Genomic DNA, 17963 nt, shown 5'->3' with positions numbered 1-17963 from the left:
CACGGACCGTATCCCTTGTAAGGGTGATGGCCCGCGCTACCGCCTCATCAAAGGTTGGAGGCGCTGCGGCGTTGAGCGGAACCCTAACAACAGGAGGTAACCCAAAAATATATCTCTCGATCTTCTTTTCCTCCGTGTTTGCCATGTCTGGCACCAACTGGCAAAGCTCATTGAACAGGTTGTTGTAGGCGTCGATATCCGTTCCTACCATGGTGTGGTTCCAGAATTCCTGCTGCAGACTCTGGATTTCTGCGCGAGAGCAGAACTTTCTCATCATCATTTCCTTCAGTTCCTCCCAGGTCTTGTGGAGAGCAACTTCTCGCCCCAATGTCTTCACTTGAAGCTTCCACCAAGACGAAGCTGCCTCTTGGAACATGCAGGTCGCGTAAAGGACCTTCTGGTTCTCACTACATCCGCTAATGGAGAGAACTGTCTCCATCTTGTCAATCCAGTTGTAGAGCCCAATGGCCCCTTCGGTACCCTTGAATGGCCAAGGCTTACAGGCCATGAATGTCTTGTAGGAGCATCATTTGTCCAAGGTTCCTGACTCGGGTTCTGGGGTCTCGTTCTGACGACCCTGACTTGATTCGGCCTTGCTGGCCTCATGCGTCGCAATCGCCTGCGCGATTATTTCCGCGAGTTCCTCGGGTGTCATGGTAATTCCCTTGGCTCTAGTTGGAGGCATTCTCGCTTTAAAAGAGAATGAAAATATATCAAACTTAGCGCATGTACTCTGAGCACATAATGTTCTTTATCTTTATTCACTAGACACTGTGTGACCCGTGTTCCTAAGTGTGTGTATAGTTTCTTTTGAAAATATTTTCTTTGAAAAATATTTCATGCGATTCCCCAACGGTTATAGTCTAGGTTAAAACTTCTTTTCCTAGTTCGCTATAACCAGTGCTCTGATACCAATCTGTCACACCCGGCCCTGAACGGCGGAAACAGCCGGGCGCGCGCGAGTGGGGATTGATACTTAAGCACGGGTCATTGCAAACATTCAAGATAAAATTTTCATTGCGCATGAAATGTTTAATACAAATACATTACATTGTTTAAAGATTACATAAAATCTTCCAAGTATAAAAACTGTTGAAGATTTCCACGCCATATCCCCTTGCGCGGCGAGAACAACCACGCGCATCGAAGGGATAGAACTAAAATCTTCCAAAAAGCTAGTTTTAGATGTTCAGCGTGAGGTGCTCTAAGTGTGACTTCATGCGCTACCTAGTTATCTCCTGAAAGACACGTAAAACATTTGAATCAGTATAAACTGAGTGAGTTCACAAGTTTTCGTAACTTGATAAATCGTATTGCATCATAATCTTGATAAAAATCATTCTGAAACATAATTCTGATAGCATCATTAAAACACATGCTTGGTAAAACATAGTTCTATCAACAAATTCTGATAAAATCGTTCCGCGAGTTACGCGCGAACATTTCTGGGAACTGTGCTCGTCTGTGTAAGTGGCGCTGCCACTACGAGCTAAAATAATGTAATACCGTCCCGCGGGTTACGCACGGACACTTCTGGAAACTGTGCTCGTCTGTGTAAGTGGCGCTGCCACTACGAGCGAATAATGCTGTAATACCGTCCCGCGGGTTACGCGCGGACGTTGTGCCGGAAAACAAGGCGCTCGTCTGCGTAAGAGGAGCGACCTCTACGAGCGGGCTCAAACCCATAGTACTGCCCCATGACCATACTAGGCACTCGTCTGTGTAAGAGGTGCGACCCCTACGAGTGGGCGGATCAAACCAGCAGTCCCTACCCTTAGAGTTCCAATGGTAAAGTGATCACTTACTCGAGTTCTAGCGCACATACATCGAAAACCTTAGATAACCGTTTGCATTGCTCATCATGAAACATAACTTAAACACATAATCGCTTGCATAGCTTGTAAGTATACCATGATAAAACATTATTTAAGTACGTGTCCCTCGCCCCGAAAACAGTTTAAAAATAGTGAAAACAGTGAAAATAGGGGCTGTGAGACTCACCTGTGGTTCTTGTTAAGGGATTAATCGAGATTCGGGTTTTCTTGGTGTTGGCCTCGGAATCGAAGGTCTAGAATACGATTAAATAACAAGAAGTATATATATTAAGATCAAGAAATAGGAGAATATAAGGTTTGGAAAGTAGATCTCAAGTTTATAACCTCGGCTTACCTAGTAACTGGAACGGAATCGAAAATAACGGATGCTCGGGAGATGATTAGTGCAAGTTTGCAGTTCTTTGAAGTGTGTTTTGAGTGATAATTTAGGTTACATATTTATAGGCAAACTCAAGGGAACACAATCCCTTGCTTTAGGGGATTGTAATCTTTTCATATCTAGGTGTAATGATGATAAAGTATGGAAATTATTATTGTTTATTGTTTATTTAAAAGTGGAGGAGTGGATAAAAGATCTTGATTTGATTTGGACAGGACATGCAGGTCTGGGGTTGGTGAGAATAGGGTGGCTGACAGTTGACTTTTCATGTTACAGTGTGCTTTTTCAGGTACTTTTGTCAGTGTACAGTAAAAAGTGGAAAATCTCTGAAACACGCTACTGTTTCCTTTTGGGCGGGAGTAATCTCCTTACATCTGGAGAATAGACTAAGTGTTCTGTGCGCATCACTTTGTGCGCATAGCTTTCTGCGTGAAGGACATTTCTTTGCTGCGGGTAGGCACGTAACCTTCTCGCAGTTAGGGTCATTGAGTTTCATTTGTAGATTCTCCAGGTGGTCTTGGTATTTCAACATAGTGATCAGTCATGTTGAAGTCAATTCCATCTTGGAGCTTCAGACAAACTAGCTCTCAATGTTCCCGCCATGCGGGGAGGTTAGTTCCCTTCCGCACGCGCATAAACGATTTAGGATGCACCCGCCTTAGCATCATGCGGGATGGTCAACCCATAGACAACATAACGTTAAGTTACATGAAAACATAAAGCCAAAACATTCGCGCATGGCGCATATACATATGCTCACGCTGGTTCTTAACATGGTGCGCTCGCGCAGGTTGCACATAACAAATGCACGCGCTGACTAATATGGCGCGCTCGCGCAGGGCGCACATAACAAATGCACGCGCTGACTAATATGGCGCGCTCGCGCAGGGCGCACATAACAAAATTACCTAATATTTAGGTTGATTACTTGGTTTAAGGGATTGGGAATTTACCGGGTGTCACACCTGCCCCCGCAAGCGAAAAGGTTTCAAGATACCAGTCGACCGAGCGAAAGTGAACAGCTCCGAGCAAATCTTCTAGAGTGCGTACCCTTTGTTTCTACTCTTTCTCTCTTCTAAAAATCACTCAAAAACGAAAAAAGAAAAAAGATTCTTTTTTTCTTTTTGATTTTTTGAAAGATTAAACGAAAGCGGTTGCTAATGCTTGTAGCTTGCTTCTGTCCTTAGTCAATTTTGGACTGAAGCTGTTCTGACTGCCGTATCTTTTTTGAACCACACGTGTAAGTTTCCCTGCATGTGGCTCGTCCGTGCTTTTCTATTCCGCTTTGCCGCCTATTAATAGAATAGGTCCCGTTCAAGCGGTCCGCCTTTCTTCATCTATACCAGCTGCCACGCACGAGCCCATAGAAAGGATTTAGCGCCCCTCTCTAGATAAGAAGCAGAACGCGCCATCACCTACAGCCCTTTCCTCTGCCGGGGACTTCCACGAAATGAAAACGGGCGGCATCGCCGTATGCTCCACTTTTGTTGCCCTGGTTTTTCAAGTTTCCCAAGGTGATTTCATATCTTTGAAAGAAAATGATGCTATAATCTATTCAAAAATAAGGAGATCCTTCTATATCGAAATTTCAGTTTCTAAAATCATAGGAAAATCCCTGGATAGCCCGGTAAGAATGTGGAGAAGAACCAAAACGGAATGGTTCCGCTTACTTAAAACTAAGAGGGGATGCCGCCTACTACTGAAAGACCCGTTTTTGCAACAGTTGCGTTCTTCTATGCAAGACGAAGACTTAGAAAGAACAAAGAAGTTTGGATCCGAAAAAGTATGCTTAGGCAGTTCTTTCGCTGAACACAAGAGAATCAAGAGGAATTTTTATCATTTCAAATCGATATTATTATCGAAGAGAAGGAACGAAAAAACCCTAAATCTTACTACTAGAAAAAGAAGTCCTATAGTTTACAACTTTTCTGTCTATAGTAATTTGACATCTTGCTCCACCCACCAGTCTTCTATGAAGAGAAAAATAAAAAGCTCTTCCCTATCTACTCATTATTCGGAGGTGAATCATAGAACACCAAAAGCTGTGCTATCTTATGGACCTAACATAGGTCACATCCCTCACGTGCGCCAAGAGCACATTCGATAGCATCCTCTTAAGGTTTAAAGATCCAAACCTTCTTCTTCTTAGCGGAAACGCAAGTACTACAGTTCGAGATATATACTATAGTACTTTTTTTTTTGAAAGTCAGTCAAGCAAGAAGGAATGCAGGATTAGCTTTCAAGCAGTCTTTAAGCATGACATGAATTCAAGCCAGTCTGCTTCGGAGATCTGATTCTACTTTCATGCCACCTTTCACTTCCCCGTGGCATTGCCTTTGATTCTGGCTTTAGATTAGGGTCTTGCTTACAATAGAGTCTTTCATTCTCTTTCCCAGTGCACTATAAGCTATTAAAGAAGAGCTTAGGGCTATGGTCTCACTTTCCCTAGTCTCATAATCAAAGACTACTAACCAATCCTAATATGTGAATAGCTTAGGTGTCGTTGTCTCTCTTGCTTACCGTAGACTCTCCTTATAAGTCAGCCATGACTCTTAGCCCCCTAACTAAGCCGTAGCGCTGGGCTGCACTCTTTCTTCTATCAACTGAGGAAATGCACCTTTCGTTTGAAATGCCCTTGTACTCCTATCTACTTTCAGTCTCTTTGCTTTGCTCGGTCCAAAAAGGATCAGGATCTAATTCTGCCTTACGTTTCATTTTCCCCGTTTTCACAGAAAGAATTTGCTGTATACTTTCTGGGGGAAATATGTCATCGAATTGTAAAAACAATCGAAATAGTCTTTTTTGGTCGGGGACCGGCCACCAGCTCAATAACCTCTACCACTCTTGTAGATCACTGCGCCTATCTTCGCTTTTCGATCAGCCGTTGCTCCCCGTTCACTTAGCCTACGAACTCCGGCTCATTTCCAGCTTGGATCACTTCTGGCTCGCTTAGCCCTAGCTCGAAACAGCCAACTCACTTCGCCTACGCAACGAAGAGAAGTAGTTTACTTGCTTAGCTCGAACATGCCAACAGCATTCCGTTCACTTACGCAAGATTCACTCGTTTACTTGTTAGCTAGCGCTATTCCACATCTTATTTCAGGGAAGCCCACGGAGCGGTTTTGAAAGAACGTAGTGATGAACGAAGTTGACTTTGACTTATAGCATTTCTCTTTCTCTTAGCTGAAGGCTTATCCATGAATCCGGACTTGAAGAACTTGAGGGCATAGGATTCAATCCAGCCACAGGTTCTCCCTATGGCTACCTTGTTGCGAACGAAAGACCGGATCTCTTTTCTTCCAGCAATCTTCTTTTGATGAGAAAAAAGAAAGAAGAGAAAGAACTGGGAGTTGGCGCCTGCATAACTGCTTGCTTGCTTACCAAGCCATCCTGGCAAGCTCCCCCCAGTTCGATTATGATTCTTGACCTGACTTATTATAAAAACAACTCATTATCCAAATGAAAGACGATCGATTATCTACCCAAGAAGATAGAGAGTCCCACATACGAGAAAAGGTCACAAATAGAGTTGAACCAAGTAACATTGCAAAGGCTTAATGATAGTAGGGTCGGGATATCCCCGCCCTCCGAACCGGACGTGAGGGTCTCCCCTCATCCGGCTCTCTGCAGGGGAATCTCCACTCACTGCTTCCCCTAATATCCTCCCTTTACCACATCATGGGGGTTTACAGGAGATCCCAGAGGCTCGCTCGGAAAGGCTGCTATACCATACCTTTTGACTTAACTCTACTCTAGTAGTCACTAGACTCACTATAGTAGTCCGTCCGGTTGCTCTTGCTGAAATCATTACTCTTCATTCTCCCGTGCTCTAGCAATTGCGCTCCCTAGACCACTACCATGTAGTTAGGTAGGGACAATCAATCCGGGAATCTAGGAATGAATGGGGATCCCTATCAATATCAAAATGAAGAAAATAGAATGAAATAGATTACCTTTCTCTCACTCAATAGATGTATCCGGTCTGATACGGTACAGTACAATACGAGACAATGGAATGCAATGGGATAGATGGTAGAGGGCTGCCTGCTCCCAAAAGCGATGATTCACTTGTCCCCTTGTCCATAGGGACCTCGTGGCATACAACCGAAACGACTCCCGCTAGATAGCCGCCCCTTTCTCTCTTTTTACAGCCTCGTGGACGGACGAAAGAAGGTAAGTTACAGAACGGGGCAGTGAAGGCTCGCGAAGTAGGCAGCAAGCAAGAGCTTCTATTAGTCAAGCGCTAGCGCGCCCCTATCTCTAAAGGGGCGTAAGCACTTTACTCGCTAGGGGATGGGATTCATTCACTTGCAATCCTGCTAGCACTACAAAAAGCTCCGGTCTTAACGCCCCTACTACTGCTGTGCAGCCTTTCCTCGGGTTCGTAGAGTCGGGTTTCCCGTTTACCCACAACGGAGGAGCCGCCCCCACCAGGCAGGCGGCCACGGGTCATAACGCACTCTTCGCACAACAAATCCACTTTGAAGTTGACTTATTCGCTCGGCCAATCGTCAGAATGTGTACGAGATACCTTTAAAATTCATGATTTGAGTCGCATATTTAAAATGCGTGATTCAGTACATAGAGAGTATATGAGTTTCCTTTAAAAAAGAATGCCACAAAATAAAGTTAAGTATAAATGATATATAAAACTCACCTTATGTTTTTATTTTGCAAATATCTATTTTTATATAGTAAGCTAGTCTTATGTATAAACAAAACTCCTTGAGCGCACTTAACATGTGAAATTTGTTTACATGCTCCATTTTTAAGTTGTAAACAAACTGCTATTGACTAAGTTCATCTTTAGATTCTCAATTTGATAGGGGTCAAGATAAAGGTTTTCCTTTTTTTTTTACTTTCGAATTAACATGAATAAAGAAAAGAATGGCGTCATTTATCAGAGAGTTTAACTAGGAAGAAGAAAGATAATTATAAATGATGTTTATTTTGTCAACATTTTAGAAAAAAAAAAGAATATTTGATACCTTAATTGAGCCGTGGATTTATTTCATGACTCGTAGTTTTTTTCCTCTTAGGTGTTTTTAGATGTGAGCATAAATAGGGTTAGATCCGAAACAAACCTGAAGAACCTAACCGATTTAAATTTACTTGTTCCCGGACCGACCCTTTACATGTTTGGTTCGCTCCCCTATTCTTTATGGAACTTGGTCTTGTGTTTGGTTCGTTGTTGTAAACAATGAATTTTCATTAGAAAATAAAATTTTAAAATCAAGGAGCGTTTGGCATACTGGTGTCAAGAGTTAAGATTTTCCTTCTTTTTTAATCAGGATTTGAGTCGCGTTTTTTATAATGCGTGATTTAAGTCGCGTTTTTTAAAATTCGTGATTTGAGTTGCAATTTTTAAAATGCGTGATTCAGTATGTAGAGAGTATATGAGTTTCCTTTAGAAAAAAAATGCCACAAAATAAAAGTTATCAAGCATAAATGATATATACAACTCACCTTTTGTTTTTATTTTATACATATCTATTTTTATATAGTAAGATAGTCTTATGCATAATCAAAACTCCCTGAGCGCACTTAACATATGTAATTTTTTCACATGTTCCATTTTTAAGCTGCAAATAAACTGCTCTTAACTAAGTTTGTCTTTGGACTCCCTATTTGATAGGGGTCAAGATAAAGGTTTTTTTTTACTTTCGAATTAACATGAAGAAATAAAAGAATGGAGTCATTTATCAGATAGTTTTAACTAAGAAAAAGAAAGATAATTATTAACGATGTTTCTTTTGTCAACATTTTACGAGAAAAAAAGGAATATTTGATACTTTGAGCCGTTGATTTATTTCATGACTCGTAGATTTTTTTACTCGTGTTTTTAGATGCGAGCATAATTAAGGCTGGCCCGAAAAATCCCGAAGAACCTAACCGATTTAATTTATCTGATGCTGGACCAACCCTATATTTACATGTTTGGTTTGGTCCCTATTATTTATGAAATTCGTTCATGGGTTGGTTTAGGGTGTTAACCATGAAGAACAGGACAAAACCGAAGGACCCATTGTTTATATCCGACGTGGGCCCGAGACCTAAAAAATATGTATGAGTATGACGGCTGTTTATTAGAACTTACCATTCAAACTCAAACCAATCATACTGCAATTATGTTTTTGTTTACATGTCAGAAACTCAGAGGAAAGGAATATTTGTTTCATTTGTCTGTGACTTATATCTAATTAAGCTTAGGAAGAAGACCTCTAGGAAAATAAGATTGTTTACTTTACTTCTTTAACCTTAACTTTGTTACTAATCATACAACTTGAAGTACAAAATGTCAAAATCTCTTCTTGACACCCTTACACTTTTAAACCTTTTTAACTACTTGACGTCAATGCTATCAACCACATTTAGAGTAATAATTAACTTGTCCATTTTTACCAAAAGACATTTATTCCAATGATATAATGTTCCCATTTATATTGGTCGAGGGTTTGACAACCGCGATAAATTATGATGTAGATGTAATAGTAGATTAGATAGGTATGTAAGTTGTTATTGAAAGCTTGTTCATTATTTATTAACAAATAATTTAGATACATAATAATTAAATTTTTTAAAAATAATATACTTTATATAGTTAATTTTATTATAGTTGTATGTATAATAATTATTATTTGATTAACCAATTAAAAACTCTAAAATGAGTATTCGCGTGAGACTACTCAAACTCGATAAATAAGTGAATTATTGACTCGGATTAAGTGATTGAGCTTCATCAGAAGCTTGAACTCATTTAAGCTCCACTTTGTTGAATGAAAACAAATATCAGATACTCGATATCTTCCCATTTATTTCACCAGGTTGACTAAAAGATCTCGCTTATCTACATGTCATTGACGTGACTTGACGTTTATACCTTTATTAGTGAGGCACGCCCCCTATAAAACCATCTATCAGTCACCTTTCATCTCACATCTTATGCTTTCTCTCTCATCCCAACTTTCTCAAAATATATACTCGTATTAACACCTAATGGTTGTGTTTAGTTCGTTGTCATAAACAATGAATTTTCATTAGTAAATAAAAAACCAAAGAGCGTTTGCCATACAAGTTAAGAATTTCCTTCTTCACGTTGAATTTTGAAACGCATGATTCAGTAGTAGAGTTAGAGAATTCTCTACCTATCCCTCATCATCGTCTCTATAATTACACCAACAAACATTACAATTCTTTCCCCCTACTTAATTAAATAATATTTTTTATACATTTATCATTACAGTTTTCTCTATAAACTACTATAACCAATTCAAAATATATTAAAAAATGAATATGGTCAAATTTTGTTTTTTCAAATTTACAAAAAATCACTATATTTTTTTCTCATTCACTATATAATTTTACACTCACAACCATTCAAAACCACACCATATAATTTATAAATATCTCTCATGTAATTTTAGGGGATAAGATTAGAATGCTATTTGAGAGTACATGGGCTTCCATTTAAAAAAATGTTAAAAATAAAAAATTTATTAAATATAAATGATTAATACTACTCACTTATTGTTTTTATTTATACATATATCTATTTTTATTTAGTAAACTAGTCATATGTTATAATTCAAAACATCTTTGAACACACTTTTAACATATGAAATTTCTTCACATATCCCATTTTTAAGGTGTAATTTGATAGATCAAGGCAATATAATATTTCTACTTTTGGATTAACATAAGGAAAGAAAAGACTGACGTCATTTGTCAGATAGTTTTAACTAGGAAAGAGAAAGATAATTATTAATGACGTGTATATTTTTTGACATTTTTCAGAAAATAAAAAGAATATTTGTTTCCTTGAGCCGTGGATTTACATCATGACTTTTAGATTTTTTACTCTTGAGTTTGCGAGACTACTCAAACTCAATAACTAAATTATTAACTAAGATTAAGTGAGCTTCATCAAAAGCTCGAACTCATTTAAGCTCGATCCACCTTCTGAATAAAAACAAATATCAAGTAACTGACAACTTCACTCGATATCTTCACATTTATTTCGCTTTGACTAAAGGATCTTGCTTATCTACATGTCATTGACGTGACCGGACATTTATACCCTTACTACTTAGCCAAACCCTCTATAAAACCATCTATCATTTACCCTTATTCTCACACCTTTACCCTTCACTATAGCTTTCTCTCTCCTATGGCTTTTATTCACCTCTAGCTTTCTCTCTCACTCACACACATTATTATTGCTATGGCTGGTAATGGGGTGGTTCGATATCATTGGACTCCTGCAGAAGATGCAATGCTTAGGCAACTCAGTAATGAGACAGTTGGACCCAACAAAGATTGGGAACACATCAGCCGGTCGATCCCTGGACGAACCCCCATGTCCTGTAAGAAAAGGTGGTTCGACCAGTTGTCACCCGCGGTTCTTCACGATCCGTACACCCCGGAAGAAGACCGGGTAATCCTCTACGCCCATGCTAACATCGGTAAGAAATGGGCCAGGATTGCCCGGTCTTTGATTGGTAGGACCGGTAACTCGGTCAGAAACAACTGGAGGTACCAAATGAGGCGAAAATATTCGCCTATGACGAATGAAGAGCTTGAAAACTTTATGAACGCCGGCCAATTTGGCGCGGTGTTTGTTTCTTTTGTCAACCCGTTTAACCCGAATGAACCTGATGCCAGAGATGTGGGTGTTGATGATCCGTTGACGGCGTTGACCCTCGCAACTCCAGGGCATTAGATTAAGAAGTGATAGGCAAGTAGAAGGTGCATGGTGGAAAATATGTACTTTGTTTAATTTTAGTTTTAAAGAGTAATAAATTTTATGTTTAATTAATGTTTTAAGGTAATGATTAGAAAAACGTAAAAGAAGAGTTTAATTAAGTTATGCATTTTGGTCGTTGAATATTTATGTTTTATCCGTAAAAAGAATTGAAACAAATATTTTATATTAAATAAGCTGGTGTTTAATTAGAAAAGTTGAATTTATTTAATTGTAATTAATACATGATAACATGAACGTTTGGGACGGATTAAACTCACACTTAAAACATTCTTTAACATATTATTCATTCTTATAACTATAATTACATTACAAAACATTGTATTTATAACTCATATTTAATTAAATAATATTTTTTATATTTTTTTCATTAAAATTTTTCTCTTTTATCTACTTACAACTAATTCAAAAAATATTTAAAAAAAATAAATAAAGAAAAGTTTTGTTTTCCTATATAATTAACAAAAATCATTACATTTTCTGTCTTCATCATATAATTTACATCACAACGACTTAAAACCTCACTATATAATTGGCAAACATCTCTCACATACTTTTAAGGATAAAATAAGAATCCTCTTAGGCCAAAGGGTATACACCCCTCAACACCATTCCCTTCATTCGCTACGTTTACGCCACATCATCTTTTCCACCGTTATTCAACATTACCTTTCAACCATGGGTATACACCATTCTCATCATTCTTCATTTTTTCTTTTTCTTTTTTATTTAATACAACTTATATTTCTAATATTTATTAAAAAAAAATTAAAACTAATACAATTTATAAAATAAAAAAAACGCATGAAGTTGATTATTTGAAACTTATACTAATTATATTTCTGCTTTTTACTTTTAATTAATATTTGTTTTTTAACATAAATTATATCTAATAAAAAAAGACAAAACAAAAACTAAAAATAATACAATTAATTATTTAATAAAAAATATATATTATTTATTAAAACCAACCCATCTTCTTCGACCTACCTTTGACAACATACCCACCTTATTCACCACCGGGAAACTTGCCAGAGAAACCCACCACTGCCGACCTACTTTCTCTAACAATTAAACCCAACCACCACCTACCCACTTCTTCCAGCTAAAAACAAAAAGAAAAAAATGAAAAATTCGAAGAGAAGCTCGTGTGATCAGCCTATGCACCCTTACACATAACCGTCATGTGTGAGTGAGGGAGGTCGGGGTGGCGTTTGAAGGGTCTGACGCACTGACGAGGCTTCTACGTCTGCTTCCACGTCTAACCCCTCACTGGTGTGAGATGTGTATACCGGCCAGCCTTAGTGTCAAACTAGAATTTGGTTGGTTTTGTGCAACCCTATAGAAAATGAAAACTCAAAATATATATTCGTAATAACACCAGAGGGTTGGTGTTTGGTTCGTTGTTGTAAACAATGAATTTTCATTAGAAAATAAAAACTTAAAATCAATTAAGGAGCGTTTGACAAACTGGTGTCAAGAGTTAAGATTTTCCTTTTTTTTTAGTCTGGATTTGAGTCGCGTTTTTTAAAATGTGTGCTTTGAGTCGCATTTTTTAAAATGCGTGATTCAGTACGTAGAGAGTATGTGAGTTTCTTTAGAAAAAAAATGCCACAAAATAAAAGTTAATTAAGTATAAATGATATATATAACTCACCTTTTGTTTTTAATTTTACACATCTATTTTTATATAGTAAGCTAGTCTTACGTATAATCAAAACTCCCTGAGCGCACATAACATATGAAATTTGTTCACATGTTCCATTTTTAAGGTGTAAACAAACTGCTCTTGACTAAGTTTGTCTTTGGGCTCTCAATTTGATACGGGTCAAGATAAAAGTTTTTTTTTTTACTTTCGAATTAACATGAAGAAAAAAGAGAATGGAGTCATTTATCATATAGTTTTAACTACAAAAAGAAAGATAATTATTAATGATGCTTATTTTGTCAACATTTTATGGAAAAAAATGGAATATTTGATCCTTTGAGTCGTGGATTTATCTCATGACTCGTAGATTTTTGACTCGAGTGTTTAGATGCGAGCATAATTAAGGCTGGCCCGAAAAAAACCGAAGAACCTAACCGATTTAATTTATTAGATGCCGGACCGACCCTATATTTACATGTTTCGTTCGGTCCCTATTATTTATTGAATTCGTTCTTGGGTTGGTTTAGGGTGTTAACCATAAAGAACAGGACAAAACCAAAGGACCCATTGTTTATATCCGACGTGGGCCCGAGACCTAAAAAATATGTATGAGTATGACGGCTGTTTATCAGAACTTACCATTCAAACTCAAATCAATCATACTGCAATTATGTTTTTGTTTATATGTCAGAGGAATGAAAGGAATATTTGTTTCATTTATCTGTGACTTATATCTAATTAAGCTTAAGACCTCTCGGAAAATAAGAAAGATTACTTTACTTCTTAACCTCAACTTTGTTACTAATCATACAACTTGAAGTACAAAATCTCTTATTGACACCCTTAAACTTTTAATCTTTTTTAACTACTTGACATCAATACAATCAACCAGATTTAAAGTAATAATTAACTTGCCTAATTTTACCAAAAAACATTTATTCCAATGATATAATGATCCCGTTTTTAGAGTTTGAGGGTTCGACAACTGTGACAAACTATGACGTAGATGTTAAAATAGATTAGATAGGTATGTAAGTTATTATTGAAAGCTTGTTAATTATTTATTAAAAAATAATTTAGATACATAATAATTAAATTTTATAAAAATAATATATGTTATATAGTTATTTTTACTATAGTCGGTCGTCTGTATAATAATTATTATTTGATTAACCAATTAAAAACTATAAATTGGGTATTCGCGTGAGACTACTCAAACTAGATAAATAAGTAAAATATTGACTCAGATTAAGTGATCGAGCTTCATCAGAAGCTTGAACTCATTTAAGCTCCACTTTATTGAATGAAAACAAATATCAGATACTCGATATCTTCCCATTTATTTCACCCGGTTGGCTAAAAGATCTCGCTTATCTACATGTCATTGACATGACTTGACGTTTATACTCTTATTAGTGAGGCACGTCCCCTATAAAACCATCTATTAGTCACCTTTCATCTCACATCTCTTGCTTTCTCTCTCCTCCCAACCCTCTCAAAATATATATTCGTATTAACACCTAAGGGTTGTGTTTGGTTCGTTGTCATAAACAATGAATTTTCATTAGTAAATAAAAAACCAAAGAGCGTTTGCCATACGGGTTAAGGATTTCCTTCTTTCAAAAAATTATTGGTTTTGAAACGCATGATTCAGTAGTATAGTTAGAGAATTCTCTACCTATCCCTCATCATCGTCTCTATAATTACATCAACAAACTTAATTAAATAATATTATTTTATACATTTATCATTACAGTTTTCTCTCTAAATTACTCGTAACCAATTCAAAAATTATTAAAAAATTAATATGGTCAAACTTTGTTTTTTCAAATCTACAAAAAATCACTAGATTTTTTCCTCATTCACCATATAATTTTACACTCACAGCCACTCAAAACTACACCATATAATTTGCAAATCTCCCTCATGTAATTTTAGGGAATAAGATGAGAATACTCTTAGAGAGTATATGGGTTTCCATTTAAAAAAATGTTAAAAATAAAAAATTTATTAAATATAAATGATTAATACCACTCACTTATTGTTTTTATTTATACATATATCTATTTTTTTTAGTAAACTAGTCTTATGTTATAATTCAAAACATCTTTGAACACACTTTAACATATGAAATTTCTTCACATATCCCATTTTTAAGGTGTAATTTGATAGATCAAGTCAAGCTAATATTTTCTACTTTCGAATTAACATAAGGAAAGAAAAGAGTGATGTCATTTGTCAGATAGTTTTAACTAGGAAAGAGAAAGATAATTATCAATGACGTATATTTTTTCAACATTTTTCAAAAAATAAAAGGAATTTTTGTTTCCTTGAGCCGCGGATTTACGTCATGACTTTTAGATTTTTTTTACTTTTGAGTTTGCGAGACTACTCAAACTCAATAACTAAATTATTAACTCAGGTTAAGTGACCTTCATCAAAAGCTTGAACTCATTTAAGCTCGATACGCCATGTTGAAAGAAAACAAATATCTTTTAACTGACATCATCACTCGATATCTTCACATTTATTTCGCTTTGACTAATGGATCTCGCTTATCTACATGTCATTGACGTGACCGGACATTTCTACCCTTACCACTTAGCCAAACCCACTATAAAACCATCTATCATTTACCCTTATTCTCACACCTCTACCCTTCTCTATAGCTTTCTCTCTCACTCTCACACATTATTATTGCTATGGCTGGTAATGGGGTGGTTCGATATCATTGGACTCCTGCAGAAGATGCAATGCTTAGGCAACTCAGTAATGAGACGGTTGGACCCAACAAAGATTGGGAACACATCAGCCGGTCCATACCCGGTCGAACCCCCATGTCGTGCAAGAAACGGTGGCACGACCATTTGTCACCCGCAGTTCTTCACGATCCGTTCACCCCGGAAGAAGACCGGGTAATCTTATGGGCCCATGCTAACATCGGTAGGAAATGGGCCAGGATTGCCCGGTCCTTGATTGGTAGGACCGGTAACTCAGTCAGAAACAACTGGAGGTATCAGATGAGGCGAAAATATTCGTCTATGACGAATATAGAGCTTGAAAATTTCATGAACGCCGGCCAATTTGGCGCGGTGTTCGTTCCTTTTGTCAACCCGTTTAACCCGAATGAACCTGATGCCAGAGATGTGGGTGTTGATGATCCGTTGACGGCGTTGACCCTCGCAACTCCAGGGCATTAGATTAAGAAGTGATAGGCAAGTAGAAGGTGCATGGTGGAAAATATGTACTTTGTTTAATTTTAGTTTTAAAGAGTAATAAATTTTATGTTTAATGTTTTAAGGGAATGATTAGAAAAACGTAAAAGAGTTTAATTAAGTTATGCATCTTGGTCGTTGAAAATTTATGTTTTGTCTGTAAAAAGAATTTCAACAAATATTTTATATTGAATTGGTGTTGAACTAAAAAAGTAGAATTTATTTAATTGTAATTAATGCATGAACGTTTGAGCCGGATTAAACTCAAGCTTATAGCATTTTTAAATTATCTCTCATTCTCATCTTTATAATTACACTAAAAAACAATACATTTATCACTATTGCTAAATTAAATAATACGTTTTTATACATTTATTATTACAATTTTATTTCTATTCTAATCACAACCAATTCAGAAAATATTAAAAAATAAATATGGGCAAACTTTGTTCCCCCAAATTTACAAAAAAATCAATACATTTATCTCCACCATATAATTTACACTCAAAACTCTACCATATAATTTGCAAACTTCTCTCACATATTTTTAGGTGATATAATGAGAATGCTCTTAGGCTAAAGGGTATATATCCCTTAACACTATTCCCTTCATTCGTTACGTTTCGGCCACAACAGCTTTTCAACCATTATTAAACATCACTTTTAAACCACGAGCATACATAGCCATGTTCAAAACGGTTTGGGACTAGGAACCGGAACCGGTTCCTATATTCAAAACCCCCTTTTAAACCGGTTCCAGGCTCGAACCGGTTAGGGAACCGAAACGGCTCTCCCACCCTCGGACACCTAACCTATCTAACCGGTTCTTACCGGTTCCTAACCCGGTTCCAACCGGTTACAGTGTAAATTTTTTTTTTTTCGTTTTTCGTTTGCGATTTATAGTCTTAAAAGTACAATGCTTTTAGGGCGTACTTCATAGAAATTCGTCAAATAAAATCTTTATGTGGTGGTAAGTGGTATCATGTTAAAATCTTGTTTTTATGGTTTCCCATCATAACCTTTTCAAGATAATTTGTTCATCAATCATCACAATCTGCGATTTAGATGATTTCGTAGATTAGCGTGAAAACGTCAGGGTTTTTTCTGCTGAAAAAGTTATAGTGGAAATCTTAGTGAAATAATGTCATTAAAACATTTTATTGAAAAGTTTATGTATAGGTGTAATATTGACCTTTAGAAGTGTTACATTGATTTATGTAGAATATAGAATTGCAAATATATGTTTGTTCCTAAGGCTAAAATGCCACCATTAGTGATCGTTCCCAGAGTCACTAGCTAATTGTTTCATAGTGACAATTATTCAAATCTAAAACTAGAAACAATTTTAGTGGAATATGTTCCATGCATCAGTTGACTTGTTAGAGAGATTATAATTTTTTACTAATTATCCATAGATATAAATAATTAAATTTATATTCATATTCATTATTCTTAAATCATCAAAATAAGTATTCAAAAGATCAAACAAGTGAAAAGAAAATCATGATATATAGAACCAGAGGGATGGCTAATGCATAGTCCATCATTAATAGCTTGTAAAGATAAAATCAACTCAAACAAACATCAAAAATTGAAGAATTTCATAAAAAGAACATATGTAGTCGATGCAATGTCATACAAGTCGATGTATCTAACAAGGATCTTATTGAAATTTGAATAGCCAAGTAGCAGAAGAACCATGGCCGATGGGCGGTTCATCGTCATTCGAGCTCAATCGTCGATCATTTGAGCATACCATGTCTAATTAAACTAAACTAGTAGAAAATTCTTAAGTCAATAAAGAGCTTATATGAATTTCAGTATACAAGGCACGTGTATTAAAGGATAGGTGATGCATGTTCATAATTAACCTTAAGATGGTCAAGTCGTCTTTAAGTGATCTAAATCATCTTTCATATTAGAAGATTAGAAGATATGTTAGGTCTTTGTGCATTCTGTTTGCAATATCTTCTAGAACCGATTAGGAACCGGTTCCGGATGGTTCGGTTCCAGAACTGGTTCCGGTTCCTACCCGCCCCCACTCAGAATTGCAAGAACCGGTCACGGATCATCGGGTTGAATCAGATAGGGTCCGGTTCCTACAAAAAACGGGTAGGAACCGGTT

The 17963-nt window shown here is 36.6% G+C and overlaps 2 protein-coding genes across 2 annotated transcripts; both read left to right on the top strand.

The window, feature by feature from the left end:
* Positions 1–10435: 10435 nt before the first annotated feature.
* On the top strand, positions 10436–10933 carry LOC143539745 (transcription factor MYB44-like). The gene has a single exon (XM_077032972.1). It carries the CDS (start codon positions 10436–10438, stop codon positions 10931–10933), a length of 498 nt encoding a protein of 165 aa, XP_076889087.1.
* A 4392-nt stretch (positions 10934–15325) lies between these two features.
* Positions 15326–15823, top strand: LOC143539744 (transcription factor MYB77-like). The gene has a single exon (XM_077032971.1). The coding sequence runs from the start codon at positions 15326–15328 to the stop codon at positions 15821–15823; it is 498 nt and encodes a 165-aa protein (XP_076889086.1).
* The last annotated feature ends 2140 nt before the right edge of the window (positions 15824–17963 follow it).

The sequence above is a fragment of the Bidens hawaiensis genome, unplaced genomic scaffold (assembly GCF_021521415.1).
Source record: "Bidens hawaiensis isolate Kalapana, Puna unplaced genomic scaffold, B.hawaiensis_p1.1 tig00012010_1, whole genome shotgun sequence".
NCBI classification, from domain to species: Eukaryota; Viridiplantae; Streptophyta; class Magnoliopsida; order Asterales; family Asteraceae; genus Bidens; species Bidens hawaiensis.
This window is presented reverse-complemented; position numbering and strand designations above follow the sequence as displayed.